At 34.3% G+C, this 25908-nt stretch overlaps 2 protein-coding genes across 2 annotated transcripts in view; one reads left to right on the top strand and one right to left on the bottom strand.

The window, feature by feature from the left end:
* PRMT9 (protein arginine methyltransferase 9) overlaps nt 1–4558 on the top strand; it is a 22875-nt gene extending 18317 nt beyond the window's left edge. The window contains 3 exon segments of the mRNA XM_006906274.3: nt 2097–2285; nt 3805–3927; nt 4185–4558. Coding sequence (XP_006906336.1) covers nt 2097–2285; nt 3805–3927; nt 4185–4400 — 528 coding nt within the window. The 3' untranslated portion in view covers nt 4401–4558.
* A 1300-nt stretch (nt 4559–5858) lies between these two features.
* On the bottom strand, nt 5859–24444 carry TMEM184C (transmembrane protein 184C). The gene is made up of 10 exons (XM_006906275.3): nt 23722–24444; nt 17854–17984; nt 17719–17755; nt 16789–16994; nt 11710–11784; nt 10561–10654; nt 8893–9005; nt 7475–7574; nt 6823–6994; nt 5859–6605 (listed from the first exon to the last, which is right to left on the bottom strand). The coding sequence occupies exons 1-10, from the start codon at nt 23938–23940 to the stop codon at nt 6346–6348; spliced, it is 1407 nt and encodes a 468-aa protein (XP_006906337.1). The 5' UTR covers nt 23941–24444; the 3' UTR covers nt 5859–6345.
* Between the last annotated feature and the right edge of the window lie 1464 nt (nt 24445–25908).

Here is a 25908-nt window from a genome sequence, read left to right on the forward strand (position 1 = left end):
TTTAATATCTAGGTAAAACACAAAGTATAAACTTGGGTTTTTTTTGAGCTCAAACTTTATTAATTTTTTAAAAAATTTTTTTAATGGCATAACTGTGCAAATGAGTCATGATCTTGTAGTGTTCCTCAAGTATTTCTTTTCAGGACCTGTGACCTCATTCCTTTCTCTGTGTGCATGGCATTACTAATTTTTTATCCCTAAAGGCCCCCCTGCACTGTAGATGTGAAGAGAGCCTACTTTGGGATTGGACTACCTATATGTAGTATAGGAAATTAAGTACAGATATGTAGGGATAGATAAGACATTTAGGGTAAATAAAAACAAATTTCAGCTTGCTAATTTCATAGAATGGTACCCTCTTGTGACTAGGGTTAAAATTTTATCTGGTTTGGTAAAGGCATAGATAGAAATTTTGTTAAGAGCTATGTAATTTTGTTGAGAGATGTGTAATTTTAACAATTATGGATATTCAGTTTCTACTAGACTTTACCTAAAATGCTAAAAAGTTAAGTTGGAAAGGAATGACAGATGAGTAAAGCATTGTGTTAGGGTAGGGTCCATTTTAGGCTAATCTGTATACAGGACTTATTACAACTTACTACAACTTTGTTTGCTGAACCATTTGATAGAGGTCAATTTCATAACTTTAACCCTTATTTTAACAATTAGCAGGTGTCTCCTTAGAATAAAGGTTTTCCTCTACATAACACACTAAAATGATCACACTCAGGAAACTTAGCATTGATAAAATACTATTATTTAATATATAGTCTTGTTTTATTACTTTCCCTTCTGTCCCAGTAATATACTTTTTATTGCTTTTCTTCTTCACCAATCTGGAAATTCAGATTGAAACCAGCTTGGAATATTCAGTAAAATTGAGGGATTTAATGTTTGATTGTAAATGCGACAAATGAAAATAATTATTTGGTTTAAAGTTTCCTCTCCCTCTCTTTCATTCACCCACCCACCACCCCCCACATCTCTCACACAGTTCAGGTATCAGGAAACAGACCATACAGGTAGGTATGGAAGCTGCCTTGCTTAAGAGCCCTAAATTTCATGTAAGAACTGGTATCTCTCATAGACATAGTTTCCAAGTCCAAGCGATAGGAACACTTGGCTGCAGGTTATTCCACATTCAGAGAAGCCCAAAGGTAGTGTGGTTTCCCATCAGGCACTTAGAGTTTGTTCATAGTTCTCTCAGTCTAGATGCAATCTACCTTTTAACATTAATTTTTTTTTTTTTTTTTAATCTTCATAGCAGTGTTGCTGATAACAGTCAACTTCCAGCCTTTTAGGATTTTCAGGCAAACAGAAGGTGAACCCAAGATCAATTGTAGGAGAAAGGGTTTTGTTAACCCTTTACTTTGTTTACTAGAGCACTTGGCTTTTTAATCTTTTTTTTTTCTTTCAGTATTTAACTTCTTATTTTGAAATAATTTTAAGCTTATAGGGAAGTTAAATAGTACAAAGAACTTAACATATCTACACCCAGATTCACACATTGCATTTGGTTTTCATGTTTCCTTAGTCTCTTTTATTCTGGAATAGTTCCTCCATCTTCCATGATGTTAGTTTGGAAGAAAGTGGGCCATTTATTTTGGAAATGTTCATGTTTTCTTTATTAGATTCAGTTTATCCATTTTAGAGAGGAACACCACAGAAGTTTTGTCACATCAGGAGGTACATAGTGTTACTTTATTCCATTATTATTGTTAATTTAGATCAGTTCATTGAAGTTGTATCAACCAAGTTTTTTTGACATAAGTTGCTGTTTTTCCCTTTGTAATGAATAAGTCATTTCTGGGGGGTGAGACTATGTAAATATCCTTTTCCTAATCAAACTGTCACCTACTAATTTTAATATTCATTCATGACTTTATGAATCTAAAGACATATCCATCCAGCTGACTGGTTGCTTTTCTCTTTCATAGATCAGCAGTCACATTGTTTGACTTGTCGAGAAGTTATTTCTAGTAGTTTACCATTCTGAACTACAAGCCAATAACATAAAGTCCATTAGACTTTATACAATCAGTAGCTCACTAATTAATCAGGATTCAGTTATTGGTATTTATTTATAATATATAGGGAATCAGGATGCTTTTTAAATTTTTTCCTTCTCTAGGTGTTTGCTACAATCTGGAGGCAAGATCTTCCCTCAGTATGTGCTTATGTTTGGGTTGCTTGTGGAGTCACAGACATTGGTAGAAGAGAGTTCTGTTCAAGGAACAGCACGAACTCTTGGGTTAAATATAGCACCTTTTATTAACCAGTTTCAGGTAAGTGTCTAGAAGGTAAGGTTCAAGCAGGTGGCTGTTATCCACAGTCTACCTCATCTCTCTCTCTAGTTTTATATAGTCATTGTGTTTAGCTGGATTAGGATGGTAATGTTTCCTAGAACAAAGGAATTTATTATGGTAAAAAAATCAATCTAGGGAAGGTCGGATATCTTCAAGCATGTCCAGGGAGAGGTTGATGTATCTGTGTCCTATTTCACCATGGACAGTTGCTCTCTAATATTTTATTCACACAGAAGGGCACTTAATTTTTTTTTTAATTAAATTTATTGGGGTGACACTGGTTAATAAAATAATATAGGGTTCAAGCGTTGAGTTCTATGTCATCTGTATTGCATTGCGTGTTCACCACCCAAAGTCAAATCTCTGTCACTATGTATTTGACCACCTTTACCGTTTTCTCACTCCACACCTATTTTTCCCTTTGTAATGAATAAGTGGGGGTGAGACTATGTAAATATCCTTTTGTTAGTCAAACTTTCACCTACCAGTTTTAATATCCATTGATGACTTTCCCTCTGGTAGGAAGGGTACTTTTTAAATCAATTTCCTTTTTATTTCAAATAATGAGGGTAAAATGATGGGACACTTTACAGCAGTGGTTGTCAACCATTTGACTATACAGTCATGTGCCCCATAGTGATGTTTCAGTCAACAAAGGACTGTATATCCAATGGTGGTCCATAAGATGGTCATGGAGCTGAAAAGTTCCTATCACCTAGTGATATCGTAGCCATGATAATGTCAGCAGTGCATTTACTCATGTGTTTGTGATGTAAACACACTTTTTGTGCTGCCAGTCATATAAAAGTACAGCATATACAATTACAGTGGTGGGCTATACCATTTAGGTTTGTGTAAGTACGCTGTGATGTTCTCAACAAAATCACCTAATGACACATTTCTCAGAACATAATCCCCTGGCTAAGCATCACATGAATCACTTGCAGAACTACTAACAGGATCCCAACTCCAAATCGACCTGAGGTATGGCCTGAGCAGTTGGGGACTTTTTAAAAGCTCCTTTGATGATTTTAATTTGCAGCCAAAGTTGAGAATCACTGCCTTATGGAAATAAACTGAATTTTTCAAATGAAATCCATATTATACATATGTATTCAATATATATTGAATTTGGCATATTTTCTCAAACAGTTCAATAGTTACACTATTTGCTTATTAGTTCATCTTTTACACATAAGCACATCCTTGGTTTAAACACTTTGGAGCAGTTTGACTTTCATTGAAGCAGAGAATTTATAGGTAATTGAAACCATGATTTAAGCAAATGATTTAACCTCCCTAAACCTTTATTCATTCTTCCTGTAAAACTGGAATCATGAAAGTCCTTATGCCTTTAGGTTAAATGTGGGAATTAAGTTAAATGAGGTAATAGATGTAAAAGGCATTCTATCATACTGAGCCAACTATAAAGCAATTGATGAGCCTTGGCCACAAAAAAAAAAAAAAAAAAAATTTGAAAGTTTCATGCTTTCTTTAGGTACCGATACGTGTGTTTTTGGACCTCCCTTCGCTGCCCTGCACCCCTTTAAGCGAGCCGGTGGAACTCCTACGACTAGATCTAATGACTCCGTATTTGAACACCTCTAACAGTGAAGTAAAGGTGATGCAAAATAATTTCTCTTATCATGTATCTGGAATAATTACACTAGGTAATACTTTATGTAAATAGAATTGTTTTAACCACTTTCTTTAAAGACTTAAATGTTTTTCTGAACAATATCCAGAAATGGATGTGGCTTAATATTACTGAATATTAATTTGAATTGGGTAAATATATTTATGAAGTAAAGATCTAAAGAGACAAGGACTGACTTATTTAATGCTGATGAAATTTTCATGACTTCTTAATTTTCCTAGGTACACATTTGTAAATCTGGACAAGTGACTGCTATTCCATTTTGGTACCATATGTACCTTGATGATGAGATTAGGTTGGATACGTCCAGTGAAGTCTCCCACTGGAAACAAGCTGCAGTTGTTTTAGATACTCCCGTCCAGGTGGAAGTGGGCGAGGTACTTGTGCTCAACGTCCAGCACCACAAAAGCAATGTCAGCATCACAGTAAAGCGATGAGCAGTTTTGATGAAAAACTGGTTAAGTAGAGCACGTACACAATTTTTCTGGTCTGAATAGTGAGACTGTAATCATAAACTGGGGATGTAAAGATATAATTCCTTGTAACAAATATTTTTTTAAAATTGATATTAATAAAGTATTTAAAATGTAAATTATAGTTGCATTACTACAAAAATATTTGCTGTGGACTTCCTTTCTGAAAAAAGGCTGTTTTTTTCAAATTAGGAAACTTTATTGCTTGGTTTTACTTTCTGTGTATTAAATTTTGCTCAACAGTTTTGTCAGTATACTAAAACAGTAGAGATAAGGGATTTTGAGTCATCTTCATTGCCATGTGTTAAGCAAAAAATTTAAGTTTTTAAGGTATCTTGACTTTTTATTCTTAAATCCAAACTTATAATTGGTAAACATCAAAAAATTGGCTTCCACTGAAAACTGAGGGTTGTGGTTACCCTTAAATTCTAAGCTTGCTTCTTTTAAATACTAGATATACTTCTGAAATACCTTCTCAGGTTGTTTTGGGAATACAAACCTGCATTAAGAATTTAAGCTATAAACTAAGAGGAGAAGAGATAGGAAAAATATAAAATCTTAATTTAAGGAGGCAGCATTTTTCCTCGTCTACTTTGGCAAAGAAAAATGAAAAAGCTGATAAATTCAAGGAGTTGTTCAACTTAAACCAGTATTTTCAAAGTTCTGATTTGAATTGATCCAATTTTTAAAGACTTGAAATAGATTAATAAGATTATCATGCCTTGTACGTGCTATGTGCTTTTTGTTAAGTTAAGCCATAAAGAAATTAAGATGTACTTTTTTTCCACATTGCCTGTTCTCATTACCTCTGCTATTATACTACCTAGCTTTACTTTCAGTAGAAATGTTTAGATTATAATAGTGGACAGAACAAAGACTTTGTACCTAATTACTGTCAACCAGCCCATATATGTGAATGGAAGTGTATATAAATACATAAAGCAAAAGTTTTGAGAAATTATACTTATCCTTGCTATTTGCAGCATACCACTCTAGCATTTTCTGTATTTTATTTTCAGTATTAAATATTAAACATGATCCAGTGGATTGCGATTAGCAATTAGAGAAATTCCATTCTAAGTAATTTCTCCCAAATAGCACCTACATGGCCTTCCTATCACAAGTTTCTAATTTGATCTAGTCTCTATCCAGTTTATTCATCTCAGTCAGGAATAACCTATCATATTAGCAGTGTTGCAAGTATTTTTAGATTTAAGATTAATTAGATTAGGTCCTAGTCATCCTAATAGGAATATAAGGCAGGTTTCTTCCCATCATAGGTATACAGTTTTTAACCCTTAATTTTTGGACTTAGACTTGATTGGAGAGGGACAGCATAAAGGAATTAAGTCCTCAAGAATTTTTTGTTAAAACATTAATGGTTTATGTTTAAGGAAAGAGAGACATTTAAAGTTACAGAAAATAAATGATAAATTCTTATTTATTGAAAGACATCCAGTTGAGAAATAGAGAAATATTGTTAGGTAAGCATATATGGCACATGATTAAGTTCCACTAATTCATATTTCTGAATTATACTTTCTGCTAATTCCGGAGCATTGTATTCATGCAGCAGTGGTAGGAAGCATTGATTTTTTTTTTTTTTTTATGCCCATCCTCTTGATAAAGCAATGTCACATCAAAAACATTTAGTACAGTCATTTTCTACCATTTTGAGTATGTGATACTCTACTGTTAAGAAATCAAATCTAAGTCTAAGATATTTAGACCCACTCATTATCTGTGATATACAAAATTTAGTTATATAAATCCAGTAGTACCTGGCTTCCACCTATCTTTGTGTTGAAGTTTTCCATCATTTATGGCTTGTCCCAAGCACAAAATCTTGAGCAGTGGGATACCAAATAATGAAATAACATGGTAGTAGCAGTTTGCTTTCATACACTGTTCAGGAGGCCACAGATTTATCTGAAGGTTTTTTCTCTTCTGTAATACAGTATAGTTCATCAGATATATCAGCTGTCGTAGGTGTAGTCTGCGGAGTCACAGTATGTCCAAAGCCTTGGTAGTGACCCGCGGGTGAAGGTGGCACAGAAGAGGCAACAGAAATTGCATCTTGTGATGAGGATGATAACAAGCTTGTATGTTCATTCTGATCTTGATCCTCACAAAAAAATTTTTTCCTAGGATGTCCCATGACTGTCCTTCCTTTAAAGCAACATAAAGGTTTCCAAGTCAGCCAGTAAGTTATTTTAACACTATAAACTTACCATGCTAAAAATAAACTCACCCTCCCTCTCCCAATTTGAAGAGCTTTACTGTGCCACTGCTTTTAAAAAAGTCTTTTCATGTCTTGAATAGCTACTAAATTGTCCTATTAAAACTACAGTAACCTATTTGGATGCATTAAATGACTGGTACTTACCAACATGCCTTACTTGTTCAGAAATATCATCTCTAATGTCTGAAACATCCCACATAGCAAGAAAGGAATCAAAACATGAGCCCTCTTCTGCTTCTTGGACATATGGTTTATATGAGAAAGTGTAGTGATGAGCAATAGCAGCAAGGAACATCTCAATGCAGATAATAAAGTCCTACAACGACAACAAAAATATCAGCTGTCTTTATGCTTAAATCTAGTTAGGTAAAGGAAAAAGCACTATCTTCTCAAAAATACTTAAGTATAAATAGCTTTTTTTTTTCATAAAATTATATTCATTTTTCCATTTTCCAAAATAATTGTTTTTGACCTCTTCAAAAAGATAAAATGACAATTTTTATTTTGCACTACAAGTATTTTTTAGCAAAGTAAACTGTATTCTCAATCCATGGCTCAAAGACTAGGAAGAGAAATGCAGAGAGAAATTGACTAGGAATAACAAAAGCTAGGTTGTATTCCTGGCCCTACTACAAATTAGTAATTATGGCCAATTTCTCTAGGGTTCCCCCATCTTACCTGTAAAGTGAAGATAATAGTAACCCCACAGCCTTCACATTGTCAGGTTTGGGAGATAATATATAAAAAATGCTTAACAAATTAAAGTTGTACTGAATTCAGAGACAGCACTGCTTACCTGGAGTCCTGTAGCCACAGCTTCTACAGTTTGCCATTCCCATGTGTGCTTTTCAGAAATAACGCCAACTTTTACCAATAAAGCAATAACTACTGCTTGCCTATATGTTAGGAAAAGGTAAACGCCAAATCTATATCAAGCATAAAATGAGCAGTTGTTTTAAAAATATGCCATTTAAAATAGTTACACCCCAGCACAACCTGTGGACCATCACCCCACCACCCCCTGCCTTCATAGCATATTCCTAAAGACACTGTGTATCTGTATTAAATATATTTATTTGCTTTATACATTTTCTAGTACAGTTTTGTCACATGAATTTTGACTGTATTCTTGGAACTTCAGAACTTGGTTCATATGTCTTTACAAGTAAGTAAAGTTTTTCCTATATATAGACAATGCCTAACACCTTGCACATTAGGTACTTAACAATGAAATACAGGGCAGATACTTAAATGTTATTTATACATGTATTAATTGATTATTCAGATTATTTTAAACATTTTGAATCCAGGCTTATTTGAAATACTGGAACTAACGATAAATTCAGAAGGGGTCTCTGACTCCAAGACAGGGAGTCACACTGAGCATTTCAAGCAAATCTAAGGATACAACCCTTGGTTAAATTTAGTTAGACAAGTTTTCATAGTTCTATAGATAAAAACATTCACTTCAGTATTGCTTGTGAAAAAATTAGAAACAATCTAAATGTCAATAGAAGATTGGTTAAAAAAATACATCGACACCACAGAATACTAAGCAAAACAACAACAAAAAAACAAAACAAAATTACACCCTCACTTTACTGACAAAGAACTTTTTCCACACTATACTGGACATATCATTAAGTTCTATAAGTTTTTATAGTATCAAACTATTTTTGTGGAGTTTTATATATGACAACGTGTACCACAATGTTAATCATTCTTTCTGGGTAATGAGATTTCAAAGATTTTTTTTCTTTTTACCCTTTTTATATTTGTATATTGTTAAATTTGGTGCATTTGTTTCCAGGCCCCCATCACCTACCCCTATACTAATCTGGGACCATGTATAATTCTATCTTTTGTTTTAAAAAATGTTTTTTACTAATGAACATTTCATCGCATTACATATTCTATATTGTTTATCTTCCAAATGGAAGAGTACTCAATTACACGAAAGCACCGTGATTTATTTTAGTGATTCCTCTAGTGTTGAGATATTTATGTTGTCTCAAAATTATTTTCTTATAAATGTTACAATGGCCACCTGATTATTTCTTTACGAAAAACCAAGAGGATGAAAAAGGTGAATTTTTTAAAAGGTTAAGTAGAGACGATTTAATTCATCTTCTGTACTATTTTAAAAATCCTCCCTAGTCAACAGTTTCATTGCCCTTTAGAAAATGAGAACATTTAAGAGAAAGCAACACTTACCAAAAAGAAACAAAAACCACCAGCTTTACACAAAGAAATTTGCCAACAGGTTGGATTGGACTCAATTCTTCCTTCAGTACTTTATAAAACAGCAGGAGACAATACATGGCAAACTAGAAACAAGATTAACAATTAAACTTCTTCAATAAGATAACTAATTATAGTAGTAGAAATATGTTATAAACCAGAGAGCCCTGGTACAGAGTAATGTTTCAGGCACATTTTTCTAGGCACATTATACTATTTTTAGATTAAAAACAAGTGTTTGTAGTTTACTGTGGATGAATACATATGATATGAAATTTCTGAGGAGAGATGTATGACATCTTCCCTGAAAATGGTTTTAAGTGTTCACTTACTGGTACCCATGAACAATGAACAAATGACTGCTTTGATACAAGAAAAGGCTCTCATTCGGCCAAAATAAAAACAACTATCTGCTTAGTAATGACTTTTAGATACAAATTACCATAATGTTATAAGAGTTGAGCTATTATTTATAAGACAACACATTAAAACAGTATAATTTCAATAAAATTGTGACTATGACATAAAAGTAAGGAATCAGGGAAATGATTTTTGAGGGCAATATGTTAATCCAGCTGAATTTACTTTCATAAAATAAATGCTCAAGACATTATTTTTAGAAATCAGTTGTAATTATCTAGTGTTGCATGTCAATATACATTTTCCTAAAAGTTTACCTTTTCCCATTAAAATAATATATAATCTTCATTTAAAATATTTTAGAACACGAAAGCAGTAAAGTATAATGTTCACAGTCCCATTATGCAACGATTCCTTTCTACACATAAGGTAGTTTTTAAAAAGTACCATAAACTAAATATAAAATTTTGTTGTCTATTTTTTTCCTATTACTGGGCTATGGATTGTTTCCAGCCTTTTGCTATTACAAATAGGCTTTATATGCAAAAATATTCAAAGCAAAAGTACTTATGACCATTTCTTGAGGGTGCATTCCCAGAAATAGAATTACTGATTCCAAAGAACATCAATATGTGGGAAAGCTTTGAATCTAAAGCATTTGATTTTTATTCTAATACCATATGCATGCCACTGCATCTAAATTACTATTTTGCTGAAAGCATTAACTAAATATTTTAAATAAAATGTACATTAAGTTGAAAATATCAGATAGTTATATATTTAGAGCATTTCAGTTTCTAGAACATATATTTTTTTCAATTTGGCATTCTCAATTTTCCTTTAATTCCAAATATATGAGTGAATTTTATTCTCCCATTTTTAATTTAACCCTGTACTGTCATATGTCAATTAGACATTTTCTTTTATGAATATGCCTAGGATATGTGGGATTTTTTTTTTTTTAAGGAGGGACATTGTGCTTTTATTTATGACATATTCACAGAAATATGCAATGAGCACCCAGAACCAAATGAACAAACATGGTCAACAGGTCATGGTATAAGTCACCAAATAATTAACAAAGATATTATATTTTTATGTGTATAAAGATATATGTTAAAGTTTCTTCAAGTGCTTCCTATAAATCAAATTTCAAGATTAAAAAGTAACAATTAAGCTTTATTCCCAAAGAAACTTTCCCTAAGAAAATTTAGAGTTATAGATGATAATTTAGTACAGTTAGTACAGATGAATATTTAGTACAGATGAATATTTACTTACCAATTGTGACATATTGTTTATTATAACCAAGTAAGTCCAAGCATTTGAAAAGCTAAAGTTCCCTTCATCATATATACCAAGCAGCTCACAGACTCTAAAAAATGGTATGAGACAACTTTATGATTAATTAAATAAAAATATATTTTAAAATACAGCATTGACAGCAATACTTAAATTCAGAAGTCACATATTTAAAAGATCCTGTACATAATCACTTGATTTTGGTCACAGAGGTGTTTAAATATTTAAAAGCAAAACATTTTTCTAGAATGTCACCTTATAAGTGTACCTACAACTTGAAATCCAAAATAAGACACATACCTTGAACTAGAAAAGGTAATTATATATTCAAAAAAATTATGCTGCCTAATTTTCAAAAGCTTGATTGTTATAAACACATAATGCAGGTTAGTAACTACAAGTATACTTTTTCCCCCAAATTGTCTTGGAGGTAAATTTCATGAAGACTCAAATCTAAGTATATGATTACCCAATTTCTAAACTGCAGAAAATAAGGCATGCCTTCAAAAATAAGTGAATTAGTCTTAATTCTAAGGTAAATATTACTAGCTCAAAGAGAGAATAAAGAATTGAATGCTTCTTTCACGTTCCTTCCCACTCGTCCCCTGTGAACATGCAGAATGTTGACTAGCAGATAAAACATACAACCTACCTGCTTTAAATTATTTGACATTCTTAAATTTTTAAGAGTTTTACCAGGTAGCTTAATGATAACCTATTTTACTTCCAAGAATGTGGATAAGCCTTGACAGAATTATTTAAGAAAAATACGATTTCCTTGGAATATAGGACTCATATTCTAACTATGTAGGAAATAAAACCATGTAATGAAACTTAATTTTAACTTCATGTAGCAGATGTTTCTGTAAAGCTGTGTGAATATTAATATGCACAAAACAAAGTATTTTTTAAATGCTTTCCAGAAAGCTCTGGAGAATGTTATTTAGAAGAATTCTTTTCTATAAATGGTCACCTTATTTAATATAGAAGGGTTTCAATATACTCTTTTTTTTAATAACAGACTAGACTTGTATTATAAACCAGTAAATTAATGCTCTTTATATCTTTACTCATTTGTTCCCACTTAAGAGCATAAAAATATTTAAAAAATAAGTTTTATGTACTTACAAAGCAACAATGGTGGTGAATGGTCTGACAACTGTATACTGCAATACACCCAGTTTGCACCTAAACAGCAATACTCTGCCAAAGAAAAAGAACTTAGCATTTCAACTATTCATTTAAATAGTATCAGATTTTCTTCAAAGCCCCCAAATTAAAATCACTTTGACAAATGATGCCATATTTATATGTAATTCTTTTAATTTAGTCATTCTAAATAGCAAATGGGGAAGAATGTGGATGGTAGCAAACAATTTAAATACTATTTTTAAAATTATTAGACAACTGCATCTTCTGAAAGATCTCTCTTTGTGTACAGTCTCAAATTTCTGAATAGCGCAGCACAGAATGAAAGGAACAAAAGTGGGCCCCTTTGTGTTTCTGGAAGAAAAATTGAGTAATAAATCAATTACATGTGTGCATATACATGTCAAAGTGTATTCAGAAAGTATTATTTACATTTAAGATTCAGTTTCCTTCCAAGTTTTATATTTAAATATCATTTCAGAGACTATTATTGACTAGATACTCTGAAAGTACAAAACAAAGATCCTGTATTAAACAGTTTTTATTCTATGTCTGGGCTCACTCAATATAGGGGAAATTCACAAGGGGTAACAAAAACAAAACCACGAAAGTCCCAAAACAAAACTACCAAAAAAAGGCTCTCTCCTTGAGAGCCTTGTATGGTCTTCTTAAAAGACCAAGCTGCTCTGAGGGCAAATGCTTATTTAGCACTTCTATCAGTAGAACTCCTTATCAATGTTAGGCACTGCAGAGAGCTGGATCTGAGCCGGACATTGGCAAAGCCATGCTTGACTGTGTTATAATCTGCCAAGGGCAGAGAAGCAAAATAGTGAACAGACAAGACAGCTGCTTGTTAGTTTAGCATAGATAACCAGGTACAGACAGGCCTTGGGAAATTGTTGCAGCCAGCAAGTTTCAAGTCCTGAGAAAGACTCCCACCCCTCCTTGACCTTCAAAAGTATAATATAAAGTGCTGAGCTTGCCTCTGGGTCACTGTATCTGAGCGAAGTGCAGTGTCCCACCTGGCCCCAGATTTTGTATATACTGTCTCTTGTTTTTCTCCCTCCTTCCATCACCCCCTGAGGTATATTAACCCTCTAGCTGCAGGTCGTGGCAAGGCATTATAAATCCCCTAATTTAAGAATTACATTCAGACTGAGAAGATTTTGAGTCTGGCACACAGACCTTGAAGTGCTGTGTTACTAAGACTGAATAACTACTGGGGTACTAAGCGCTGACAGAATTCTCTGTGCTGAGGTGGTTCACTCCCATTTCCAACGAAGTGTGCTCCCTGTGGTGGTGGGCCTAGGAATTGCACTTGGATTTGTTGCAAGACCTCCTGATGAGAATGCGTTGGCCATACATGCTGTGCTTCCTATCCTGTACTCTACAAAGTTAAATTAAGTTGGAGGTAGGTTAAACCTATAGTATTCTATGAGTTGATTGTCAATCCAAACCTGAGACCACTAATGGTGACTACACAGGTGGAGTAAATAGCCAACTGGATAACTTTGAAAGCTGTGGAGAATTAATGAATTGGAAGACGTATCTGAAAAAATTGCCCAGAATGTACCGAAGGCCACGACAAAGAGACAAATGTGAAAGAGTTACAAAGAACACTACAGAATCAGGTCTAACATATTCAGAGTTACAGAAGAGAGAGTAAACGCAGAATCAGAAGAGATTATGGCTGAGGACTTTTCAGAACCGTTGAAAGACATGAATCTACAGTTTGAGATAAACTTTAAATTAAGCATACCTGAAAACAAAACAACCTAGATATTTCACAATGAAACTGCAAAGTATCAGAGAGGGTCTTAAATGCAGTTGGAGACAGGTCACCTATTATGGAAGGACAATTAGATTCACAGTAGAGGGTTAGTAGCAACAACTGAAGCCAAAATTGAGTGGAATATAATCTTCAGAATGCTTGGAGAAAATTCCAGTCAACGAAGAATTATATCCAGCAAAACTATCTTTCAAGAATGAGGACAAAATAAAGAAACTTTTGGATAAGTATATCTGAGAAAATTTGCCACTGAAACACTGACAATAAAGGAACTTCCGAGGGCCAGACATTAGAAAGAAGGAAATGATCTCAAATAGAACTGACATGCAAAAAGGAGGAGCAAGTAAATTGTTACTACTTGTAGTGAACACTACAAAAGACTAAAAAAAAAAAAAAACTATCCAAAAAAGTATGTCTAATTATTCAGATTAAAATTACATTTTAAGTAGTCATGGTAAAATTCAGACTCTAGGTAGTCATGAGTTTCTACAAATAGAAACTATAACTTATAAACCAGTAGTGAGAAAAAAAATGGAATAAGAAAACAACAATAAAAGAATGTAATCAACTACAAGCATGATGTGGAGTAGCACCTATAATCAAACACACTGATATAGCTGCAGTGAAACATATGTTATTTCCTAATAGGTAAAATAATCCCATTAAAATTATAAAGAGTCGAAGATTATAAATAGAGTTTGACACTAAATAAGCTATAAAAAAGCTTGGTTTTCATGTTGTTTTTTTTTAAATTTACTATTTATACAATGGCAAATAAGGTATTACAAACCTATATTAACATTTGCTATATGTGAGTGGTATAAAACAGATTTTCCTATTACATATGTTCATATTCCTCAAATGTTTAAATAACTTTAAAATTATTTATTAAAATTTGTAGCAAATAATGAGGACTTCCCAAACTTCTTATACCTTCTCAAAATAATAATGAAAATGTACATTTTTAAAAAGAGACTAAATGCAATGTGGATTCCTAGACTGAATGCTAGAATAGAAATGGGACATTAGTGGAAAAAACTGGGCAATCTGAATAGTCTGCAGTTAATAGTATTGTACTAATGTTATTTCTTAGTTTTAACAAATGTACCATGATTACACAAGATGTTAGTTAACATTAGATTAAGGGTATATAGGACATGTCTTATCTTTGTAACTTTTCTATAATTTTAAAATTATTCCAAAATAAGTTTATTTTTAGAAAGAATGTGATTAGTGAAAAAGGGAAAAAGTAAAAAGTGAGACAAACTGAAGACAAAAAGATGGTGAGATTATAAGTGAATATACCAATAATCACAAAAGCATAAATGGCCTAACTGATTTAAGTGATGGACTGTCAGATTAGATTTAAAAAACACTAAACTTTAAAATACTCCAAAACAACTTAGGTAAAGAAGAAATCCCAACAGGAATTCAAAAACCTTTATCTGGATGACAATGACAATATTAAATTCTAAACTGGGATTTATGCAGTGATGGATGTTAGACTTCCTGAGGTGATCACTTCATAGTATATACAAATATTGAATAATTACATTGTATGCCTGAAACTAATAATATTGTATGTCAATTATGGCTCAATTAAAAACAAAAACAGATTTAGCGAATGTAGAATTTGGTGTGAAATGTATAGTTTTAAATGCAGTATTATAAAAAAAGAAAAAAGTCTGTAAATTAATGAGCTAAAACTCTAACATGTTAAATTCTTGGCCTGCCTTTAGTAAGAATCCTGTTAGGCCAATTTAGAGAGAATTACCCTGCCCTTGATGTCTCCTGTTATTAATTTTCCATCCAGTGACCACCTCAATCTGCTTGTTCGCTATTAATCTCTATTTGTTCTTATTGTATTCAGAGTTGAGCACAATATTTCTCCTCCCACCCTCAATGTGCATTAATTTTTTATTATCCTTTAATAGTCTTCTATTCTTTTCCTTCATAGCATTTCCTGAATTAAAGAACTATATATTCGTGTCTTCATTTAATTCCAAACTTTCCTAACCAAAATATTAAATTCCATAAGTTCTATGTCTGTTATATACACTAGGATGCATCTATATATTGGCATGTACCAGGTATTTAATACATTTTTGTCAAATGAACATATTAGGAGCTTATTATTTAAAACAGACAGGTAGCTCCCTGTCATTCAAAGAATGTTAGTAGAGGTGCTTACATTTAGCCCCGATGTATGAATGGTTCTATATTGCAAGGAAGCTATCTCTAAAGTTTATCTGCACTGATTACCTCCAAATCAGTCCTGTTACCTTGGCCTACAACTTTGACCTTAATCTCCCTCTATCAGTGATCAAATCCTACTGATTCTTCAGTTGCATTCTTATTGTCTTTCCTTTCCATTCCAATTCCATCCCTCCTTTTTAAGCTTATATTACAAATGGACTATTATAAGAACCTAATTTATTCCCCCAGCTCTGGAATCTTCCTCACTCTAATGTATACTATATAGCAAGGGTCCCCAACCACCAGGCTGTGGACTGGTACTGGTCTGTGGCCTGTTAGGAACCAGGCTGCATGGCAGGTGAGCAAGCAAAGCTTCATCTGTATTTGCAGCCACTCCCTAGCGCTAGCATCAACCCCTTCAGCTCCACTTCAGATCATCAGGCATCAGATTCTCATAGGAGCACCAGTCCCTGGTGCCAAAATGGCTGGGGATTGCTACTGCACAGTATTGCAAAAATAATCTTTCTAAAACACCATCTTCAAGTTTCTTTGCCAAAAAATATCCAATTACTCATTCATATAATAAATGCAATCTTAGCTTCAACTTAACTTTTCAGATGTTACTTTCCTTTACTGTACTACATGGATGTATAGTAAGGCCAACTAACTTATTATTTATTACTAACATAACACTGCTATTTGCTGCTGCTATTTCATATCATATACTATTTCCTCACCTAGATTATCTTCTCCCTGACTCTTAGACCTGATTTTGCCATTAACTAGCTCTAAGATCGTAATTGCAAAAGGATGTTGATTAAATGATTTCTAAAGTTTCCCCCCTACAATATTTTGTTTTCTATTTAGGATGAATAATGTAAAAGAGACAGACTTATGCATGGATTATCAAAATGTGTTTTGTTAGTCTTCAAACTTGACTATGAACTTACATGATGGTAGGGACCTGTCTTATACCTACTGTCCTGCTCATAGTACTTAACGCACTGCTTTGCAGAGAATTGACCACTTAAGTAAAACCAAAACATAAAATAAGTAAAATCGAACATACTTACTCTCCCATAGTCCATGGTGGACAGCAACATAAAGGAGGGAAATGTTTCTGCTGATCTTTGGCTTCAAGGATTAATACCAGATTTGGATACCGGTTAGTTAGGTAATTGGTAAGGAATCCCATAAAGTTGTAAATGACATAAGCTTCATAACATTCTCTGCAGGTATCCACATATATTGCAATGCTGGGATATTTCAAAGCTATCCACTATGAAAAAGCAGAGATGTTAAAAATAGTTGCATCTAAGATAAAATGAATTACTACTCCAATTCATGGTATTCGCAATAGCTAATTTTTAAACTTGCCACATATTTACATCAAACTGTCTAAAGTTTATTATTATAAAGAATACCAGACCATCTGTGAAATGAAATTTTAAAAGCAATAAACATCTTGGATATTGGTAAATGAAAACATCTGTGTTTGGGGTAAATAATAAATTTGAAGAAAGAGCTAAATTACATACACTTGAGTTTTTACATATAATCTCAAATTTTCTTGGCATGATCACAGAAAATGCTGTTAAAGACATTTCCTTTATATTTAATCAAATTAAAGTAGTCATCTCTAATACGTGTTAGAATCCAATGGAAAAAGGGCTTTTTTGTAAAAATAAAAGATTTAATAAATAAAAAGGATGATAATGTAAATTTAAACATCGCATTCTTTTAAGGATTAAGAGCTACTAATCTGAAATTTTAAAAGTTTAAGCAAAGAAAATGGCTACGAATTTTTAAGAATTTTAAACATTTGCCTATACTATTGTCATAACTTTATCTTATCAACATTAAAAACAAGTGGACCCTTTTACTTTTCTTATTAATCTGTCTTCTATTGCCAAATAAAAACACTTGCATTATTTCAAATATTTTGTTAGTATAGTTAGTATCACCAAAAAAGTTCTTAATGAGATAATATGAAACATACTTACACTATCTAAACTGTATATGGGTACCATCCAAAGAATCCTATTTGGAAAGTAAAACATAAATTAAAAATGTTTTACATTATATTTATGAAATAAACCAACACAACACTAAAATAATCAAAATATGTTAAGGTTTACCTTATTATTGGTTTCTGTAGTTCGGGTTGTGTATAATGCACTAAATGTTGCAGTATCACCCATAGTGATATAGGTATAGTTAATAGCAAAAAGATTCCAGCAATAAACCAAGCCTTGGTGTGTATTCCAACCTTAAGAAGCAGAAGAACATGCTGGTATAAATTCTCTGATATTAAAACAGCTGAATAGAACATTTCTATTTCTTAAATTTTCATTTATTTATTAATAAGCCCCAATATTTTCCAAATGTCTAGCGGCTATTTTTACTTGTTCTTTAACAAACAGCCTATTTTTACTTTTGTAGAGAGAGGGGGCATAATTTTCCATATGGGATTGAGCATTTTTCCTTATGGGGACTTATGTAATAGTGCTGTACACATAAGACTATTAGCATCATGTCATTACCCCAAATTGTTATTTGCCCTTTATATTTGATTATTGTTTGGAAAATACAGAAATTTAAAATTTTTCTGCTACTCAAATCTAAAAATCTTTATATGGTTTATTCCTTTGTTTTTAGGTCTAGAAAGTTTTATTTATCTACATTTTCTGCAAATTTTATTGTTAAATATTAGAACACTTATTGAATGCTGACTATATGACTGATACATTTTTTGCTAAGTTCTTTACATGCAAGTCTTTTAATTCTGTACTGCCACAACTACTATCTGAGCAAACTGTGTAATATATGCTACTCCTCTTATATACAACATCAATTCAGCATATTACGTTTTAAAAAGCTCTAATTTCTTTTTTAGGTCAATATCTGATCAATATTTTATCCTGTAAAAGCTTAATTTCTAAAAATATACTTTGAACTACCTCATCCTTGGTAGAGTTGAAGTAATCTACTCACTTCTTGGTAAAAATAAATCTATCTGAAACTGTTCTGAGGGGCCCTAGGGAATGAATTATATACTAACTTGGACTCTTGCCTTAGAGAGTCCTTTTAATTGCAAAAAAATATTAAATGCTACCTCGTTGAAGGAAAAAAAGTAGGCATTTTTGACACTCAAGGGGTTTTAGCAGTTAATTAAAATAGAACTGAAGTCCACAACTTCTAGTTTTATTGTTTTGAACAAGATTTCTTTTTTCATCAGAGGGCCAAAGATTAAGTAGAAAATAAAAGTATAGAGAATAAATGTATTTTTACAACAATAAATTCCTACATTAAACTGTATGGAAAACTTGAAAAGCAAATACAAAAGTCTTGCTGAATGCTGGAGATTAAACAAAGCAGTAAGCAAATATGTGGAGGATGAAGATTCTAAAAGGAATGCCTTAGCAATTGTTTTCCAGGGAGTTTTGCTTCACTCAATTTCATTTAAAATCGAATATTCATTTTAATGATGGCCTAAAATAATAAAAACAAAAATAAAAGCATATTCTAGATCTTCTCTAGTATAAGGTGATCATTAAGAACAGTATTGCCAAGTAATTTTAATGCCCACATTTGTCTTTATGATTGCCTTAGTGCAAAAAAAACAGAACTTGGTGGGGGAGACTTAAAAGAAAAATGATGTGCTTGTGACTAATAAAGGCCAAACGACCTCAGGGTGCTATAAGGAAAAAAGTTCTTTTTCAAGTGATCATAAAGCAAGTGACTGGAGAGTTGAGTCATTTCACTATAATGATGCCAAGTTAAAACAATCTTTCATCATAGACTTAGTACAATTTTTGCACTGCAAATGGTAGTTTCAGAAAAACATCATCTGTCCACAATAATGCCATTAATCCGAATGACTGGTTTAAGTTGTTTTGATTTTTGAGCTACACGAAAATCTACAAGACGTTTAACCTACTGTATTCATGTACACATTTAAGTAACATTATAATAACAACTCTAGATATCTGTAGAAATGATTAATTATTACATTTAATTTACATTTATCTCTAAGCTATTCCACACTTGAGACACTTTGATATAAGGACACCATTAATATTATTAAACTTATTGCCCTGTGTAGGATTATTATTTTTTTTTTTGGCTTACAAAATAAGAGATAAGGAGTGTAGATTTTTTTTCGTAAGGTAATTTGAAGAGAGAGAAAAGAAAAAACCGTTAAAGATGGGCATCCAAGAGTTAACTGTCCCTCAGCCAAATGCTTTCAAAGCAGAGAGAAGAGAGGCACAGGAGAGTACTTTTGGGCCCAATCCTGAGGGGTAGAGCGATGCGCTCACATAGAGTAGCTACTTGGGGCATAAGGATATAAAGACGAGTTGGGCAGGGTAAAATGACTGCAGAGCAGGGTGACATCAGGTGTGCATTTAACTTACTTGACTTCAATTTTACATATTCAGCCAAATAAGGGAGTGAAATAGTTTAAATAGTACCGATGGTTATCTTGTCATTCCAAAGAATGAGTATATGCCTCACGATGAGGATGGACAGGCTACATGTACCCGTTTTCTACAATCTCAGTTTCCATTGACTGCTCACAGTGCAAGCATTGCAATTCTAGTGTTTAAAAGACATGTATTTTTTCATACAAAACTGTCAACTACTTTATCTAGTGCTCAAGCAGAAGCATATAACTGCCTTTTAGGTGTTCAACTGAGAACCCAATCCCAACTAAGATGCTATCCCATAAGAAAATAAATTATTGCTCCAATGCAGTAATAGTGACGCTATTTTAAAAACAACAGAGGTAATTATGGCTTACTGAGCACATACTATGTGCTGGGCAAGGTGTTAAGCATTGTAAATACACAAACTCATTTAGTGAATAATAACAAAGATAGTGGTATATAAAGCACTTTAGCACGTCACTTTAGCCGCTTCTCTCTCTTGGTTTTTCAGATCTATGAGGATAATTGCTATGCTTCTTAAGGTTTTTAAGAAGATTAAAGCAAAATATACCTAAATCTTGGGGACATGCTCTAGTTAGTATCTCTAACCTTAAAAATAAAACATAAGAGAAAAAAAAACTGCCTTCTTAATCCCACACTTCTATTTACTGTGCCATTCATTTCTCAGGTCCACTTGGAGTCAAAATACTCAGAACAAAACCAAAAATGAACAAAAAACTTATCTTCATATCCCGATTCCACTTCTTTACCCCAGTACATTCATTTTTCAAACAATATCTTCTAGTTTCAGCCATACAACTCCACTGAAACCATTACTAGGATCACCAATGACACTTCCATCTTGTGAAAACAAAATGGATGTCTCAGCAGCACCAGACATTCATTGTTCACTACTTTGTCCTTGAAACATTCTCCTGTTACAGTGTCCATGACATCTCTTCTGGCACTGTACTTCCCCACTGGCTGCTGCTTTTTTGTAACTTCCTATTCCTCTACTTGACCTCTAACTTTTGGTGATAGGTCCTTGGCCTTTTCTTCTTCCTCCTTACAATCTCATTCATCCTTATGGCTTTAAACACCAGCTCTGTTCTGACAATTCCTATATATCCGCAGCTCAAACCTTTCTGAGCTCTAGACTTGTATATCCAATTGCGTATTTGACATGCCCATCTGAATGTCTCTCACGTATCTTGAACTAACGTCCAATTGACTCAATTTCTCTCAAATCTGCTCCTGTCAAATTTCCATCTCAGTAACTGGCATCACCATTTACCTTGTTCTTGTACAAGACAGAGACCTCAGAGTGGTTCTTGATTTCTTCTTCTCTCTTACTGCCTCCCCTTACCAATCTAGTCTACTGTTAAGTTTGTTTCTTCACTTCCAAGGTCACTTAAAATTCAGAGAAATTGACTCAATTTCTCTCAAATCTGCTCCTGTCAAATTTCCATCTCAGTAACTGGCATCACCATTTACCTTGTTCTTGTACAAGACAGAGACCTCAGAGTGGTTCTTGATTTCTTCTTCTCTCTTACTGCCTCCCCTTACCAATCTAGTCTACTGTTAAGTTTGTTTCTTCACTTCCAAGGTCACTTAAAATTCAGTTTTTTATCTCTATTTCTGCTATTCTGATTTGGGCCATAAGTCACCACAGCCCAGGCAGCTACTACCTCTTAACTATCATAAAGAACTTTGTAACTTCCCTCCACTTCCATCTAATTTTCCATAGCCTTTTGAAGATGTGCAATAAGTGGGCCCTGACTGTTTGTTCTTTAAATCTTTTTTAGTTTCCTTCATAGCATTTTTATACGATTTTATTTTATTGATTTGTTCTTATTGATTCTGTTTGTCTCCACCAGTAAATTTAATGATGGTAGGTGTCATGTTTCTGTCTTTTGCCACATGCCTGATTTATCACTGGGACTCAAATAATCATTAATTATCAGACATTTGGGCAGAAGGAGAAGAAAACAAAATAAGTAAAATATGTATATCATGTTAAATGGTGGTGAATCCTGGGAAGAAAAATAAATCAGGAAAGAGGATATGAAGAGTTGAGAAAAAGAAGCTTGCAATATTAAACAGGGTATCTGGGTGACATCTGAGTCAAGACCTGAAGACATAAAGGAATGAGAAAACCATCTGGGGCAAGGGCATGCCATCAATGGGAAACATTTAGTACAACGGCCTTAAAGGAGGGAGCATCACCTCATGATTGAGCAGAGTCAGTGTAGTAGAAGCTCAGAAATTAAGGAGAAAAAGTCAGAGGGGGATTGGGTGGGGCTGGTGTCAAGTTATGTCGGGCCTTAAAGGCCATACATAGTTAAGAATATTGACCTTTAATCTGGGACCAGGAATTAACCTGGGACTAGGAGTGACCAGAAAACTTTGAGGAGAGGACACGTATAATGTGACTTATGTTTTAATTCAATACTTTTGCTGGTGCATTGATTGACAACAGTCCGGTAAAGATATGAGAATTTGGCTCAGGGTGTTAACAGTGCAGATTGCAGAATAAAATTTCCCTTAAAAGCTGGCATTTAAAAACTACAGTTAAAACCAACTAAGAAAAGTCTTCAACTAGGTTGATAATATACATGTTATTAACCTTAAGTGTTTCCTATACCATACTCCAAAGAAATATTTCAAAGTAAGAAATCCTTATTTGTAGTAATGTCTTTAGTAGATAAATTATGTAAATAATCTAAATATCTCACAAATGGGAAATCCAATGTAGTTGAATATTACATTAACTTTAAAACGAACTATATGAACTATTCCAGGATGAGAAAGGCAACAAAAAATAATTTAGTGAACACACAGAAAACAAATGTATGTTAAATACACTTCGTTTAATTATGTAAAAATCATTTCCACAATAAAAATAGCCATGGTCTTATGATTTCTCTTGTAAAAGAGGTGCTTCTAAGTAAAAGTTATTATTAACTTTGAATTAAAGTTCATTATACAATTTTCATAAAGTACCTATCTTAGTTAAGTATTACCTTGGGATCTTCCAGCTTTTAGTACTTTACTGATGTCATAATAAGATTATGACAGCAAAAAAAAAATACATGGGACTTTTTGCAAAATCTTTGCTGGTTAAGAGTTATCTTCAGAAGTAAAAAAACAACAAAGTTAAACCACATAGAATCCTTTAATTAAGGAAGGTAGTTAAATGCTAATAAAATTCAACACATGGTTTTCAAGGTAGTTTACTTGATCCAGTTAAGACCAAATCTGAACAGATCAGATTAAAGAATAAAATTACCTTACTTTTAAGGAACTGATGAATACTTGCAAAACAAAACAGTGCTCTTCTAAGCCGCTTTCTTAATATATTGTTACTATTTTCTCGACCTGGTCCGACCTCCACCTGTAGCATGCTTTGAAAAACCGTGAACAAAAAAACCAGACAGGTTTATGTCCTATGACTGGGCTCATTTACATTATATCGTTTTCAGTATGTCAAGTCTGAGGCATCCAGGGTAAAAATGGGCAACCTAAGATGGGCAGGAAGGTAGAAGAAAGGGTAGAACCAATGGTGCAGGCCCCACTTACCTCCAGTTTCTGTAATTCCCAGACGCAAAGGGGAACCGCAACCACTATGGACACCAGGTAGATGACCACCGCTAAAGGTCGAATCCATTGTCTCCAGTTCCTCCAGGTACAAGTGCAAGGCATGCTTCCACATAAATCAGTTCCGAGTAGCAAGGAAAAAGAGCTCGAAGGAGATTGTAATGGGGAGCCCTGTTCTTTGGCTGTTTTGTCAACTCGCATACTACGGAGAAACAGCTAATGCGCGTCTTTACCAGGAGCTCGAGCCGCCACCTCGGCCCGCGCTGTGCTTTCCGCTGCTGCTGCTGCTGCTGCTGCTGCTGCGGCTATTGCGGCCGCTCAGGGTGCTACCGGGAAGCAGTGCGGGCAGCATCCTTTCTTCCCCACCCCGCATCTACTCAGCTCTTCTGCGGTAGAAACCCCGGGTGGAGCCGCTGCCCTCACCTGGGGATCGCCCAGAACTCCGCCCGCACCATGGCCTGGAGGAACGGTACTAACCAGGACCGGCCTCTAAGGATCCTGCACACAGTTCGTTTGTGTCTCGCAGCTGCCGGCCCGCTCGCTCTTTTCTCGGGCGGTCGAGCTTCCTCCCTTCCCCGCTTGCAGGAGTCTCTTCGCCCGATTCTGCTGCTAAATAAGAGGCGAGAACTCAAAACTCTTTGGTCCCAAGGTTTTCTCACTTGCATCCACCGCGGAACCCAAGGCCAAACCAGGGCTTCCGCTTCCGCCCCCCCTGCTGTCTAGGGTTGGTGATTCGTCAACAGCGCAGAGCTGGGCCCGCCTCATCCGGCTCACTTAACACTCTCTGATTGGTCATTTCCGGAGGGCGTGGCTTTAAGCAGGCGTATCAGGTTAGAAGGTTGGAAGAAAAGGTGGATGGAACGTGCTAGAATCGTCGCTGGCTGGCCCAATCAAAGGCCCGTGAGAATGATTCTGGAAGCTCTAAGAGTTGTTTTGAGGACACTTGAGGAACAAGTACTACATTCTTCTGCTGACTATATTCCAGCTTTAAGAAAGCCTGGGTAAGAGGCAGTTACCTTAGAGCTGAACCTTTTTCTGCATAAATGCTCTCTGAGTCTCTGGGAGTAGATAGGGAAGTCAGCTGCAATAAGAAAACAGAAGAATGGGAAACGGTCCGCCTAGTTTTGTGTCATTTGTTAGAATATAGGGGTTGCGCCGCTTAGTTATTCCTGGAACCCGCAAAAAGATCATTCTAAAGATAGCTTAATTTTAGAAGCAACCGCAAACAGTAGCTTTTCCGCATTTGGAACTTGGGTTAAAAGCTCGCACCCATTTAAGTTTCAAAAGGCCGACAGAAATTTTATGTGCTTAATGCTTTTAGCTAAACCTGTAATGCAAGAAAATGGTGGATGGGCTCTCAAAGCCTTTCTAGACCAACAGTGCGAACAAATACCTACTTAGATATTTAGATATTAGATATACAAATGTTTCCTGTAATTGTCATTTTTCTGAGAGGCAGGCACTGTACTAAATTCTTTACCTACGTTATATCAGTAATTTGCACAAAAATCCTGAAAGGTAGGCAGTTTTCCTATATTAACAGATGAGAAAACAGATTCAGGTGTTAATTCGTCTGAGCTCTTTGAGCTAGTTAGTGATAGAGCTGGGATTCTAACTTTGGTCTCTGATGCAAAAGGCGGTTGATAAAACGTTTGACCCCATCAGACAGCGCCTGCCACCTGAGAATTTCTGGCTAATGACCTTACGGGCAAGAAAGCCTACTCTACTGAGTCCATCCAGCCTGGGAGTCTTACAGAGGCAATGAGGGAGAATGTTATCATCCCCAGTGCCATTTGTCCTAGCTGAAGTCTGGAGCTTGATTTCTGCATCCTTCTTCCAAATCTTTAAAATCTCCGTTTTATAACCTGGAGTCTTTTAAAACAAACTGCTTCGTTAAAGGGAAATAGGCCTGTTGTTCTTCCTAAGCTAACCTACAAAATTGAAATTATTCTTTAAAAATTTCCTAATCATTAAATTTATGCATACTTCATTGTTAAATTTCAGAAAATATCAGAATAGAGAAAAGTAACCGTCACTCAAAACCAAGTATAACCACAACTTTTTTAATACACAGTATAGCTTGGCTATACTGCATACATCGACTGTACTTTCTGCCACAGTCGTTGCCACCTATATTGTTTTTCAGGGGTAAATCTTTTTTAGCCTAAT

This window comes from Pteropus alecto, unplaced genomic scaffold (assembly GCF_000325575.1).
Source record: "Pteropus alecto unplaced genomic scaffold, ASM32557v1 scaffold50, whole genome shotgun sequence".
NCBI lineage: Eukaryota > Metazoa > Chordata > Mammalia > Chiroptera > Pteropodidae > Pteropus > Pteropus alecto.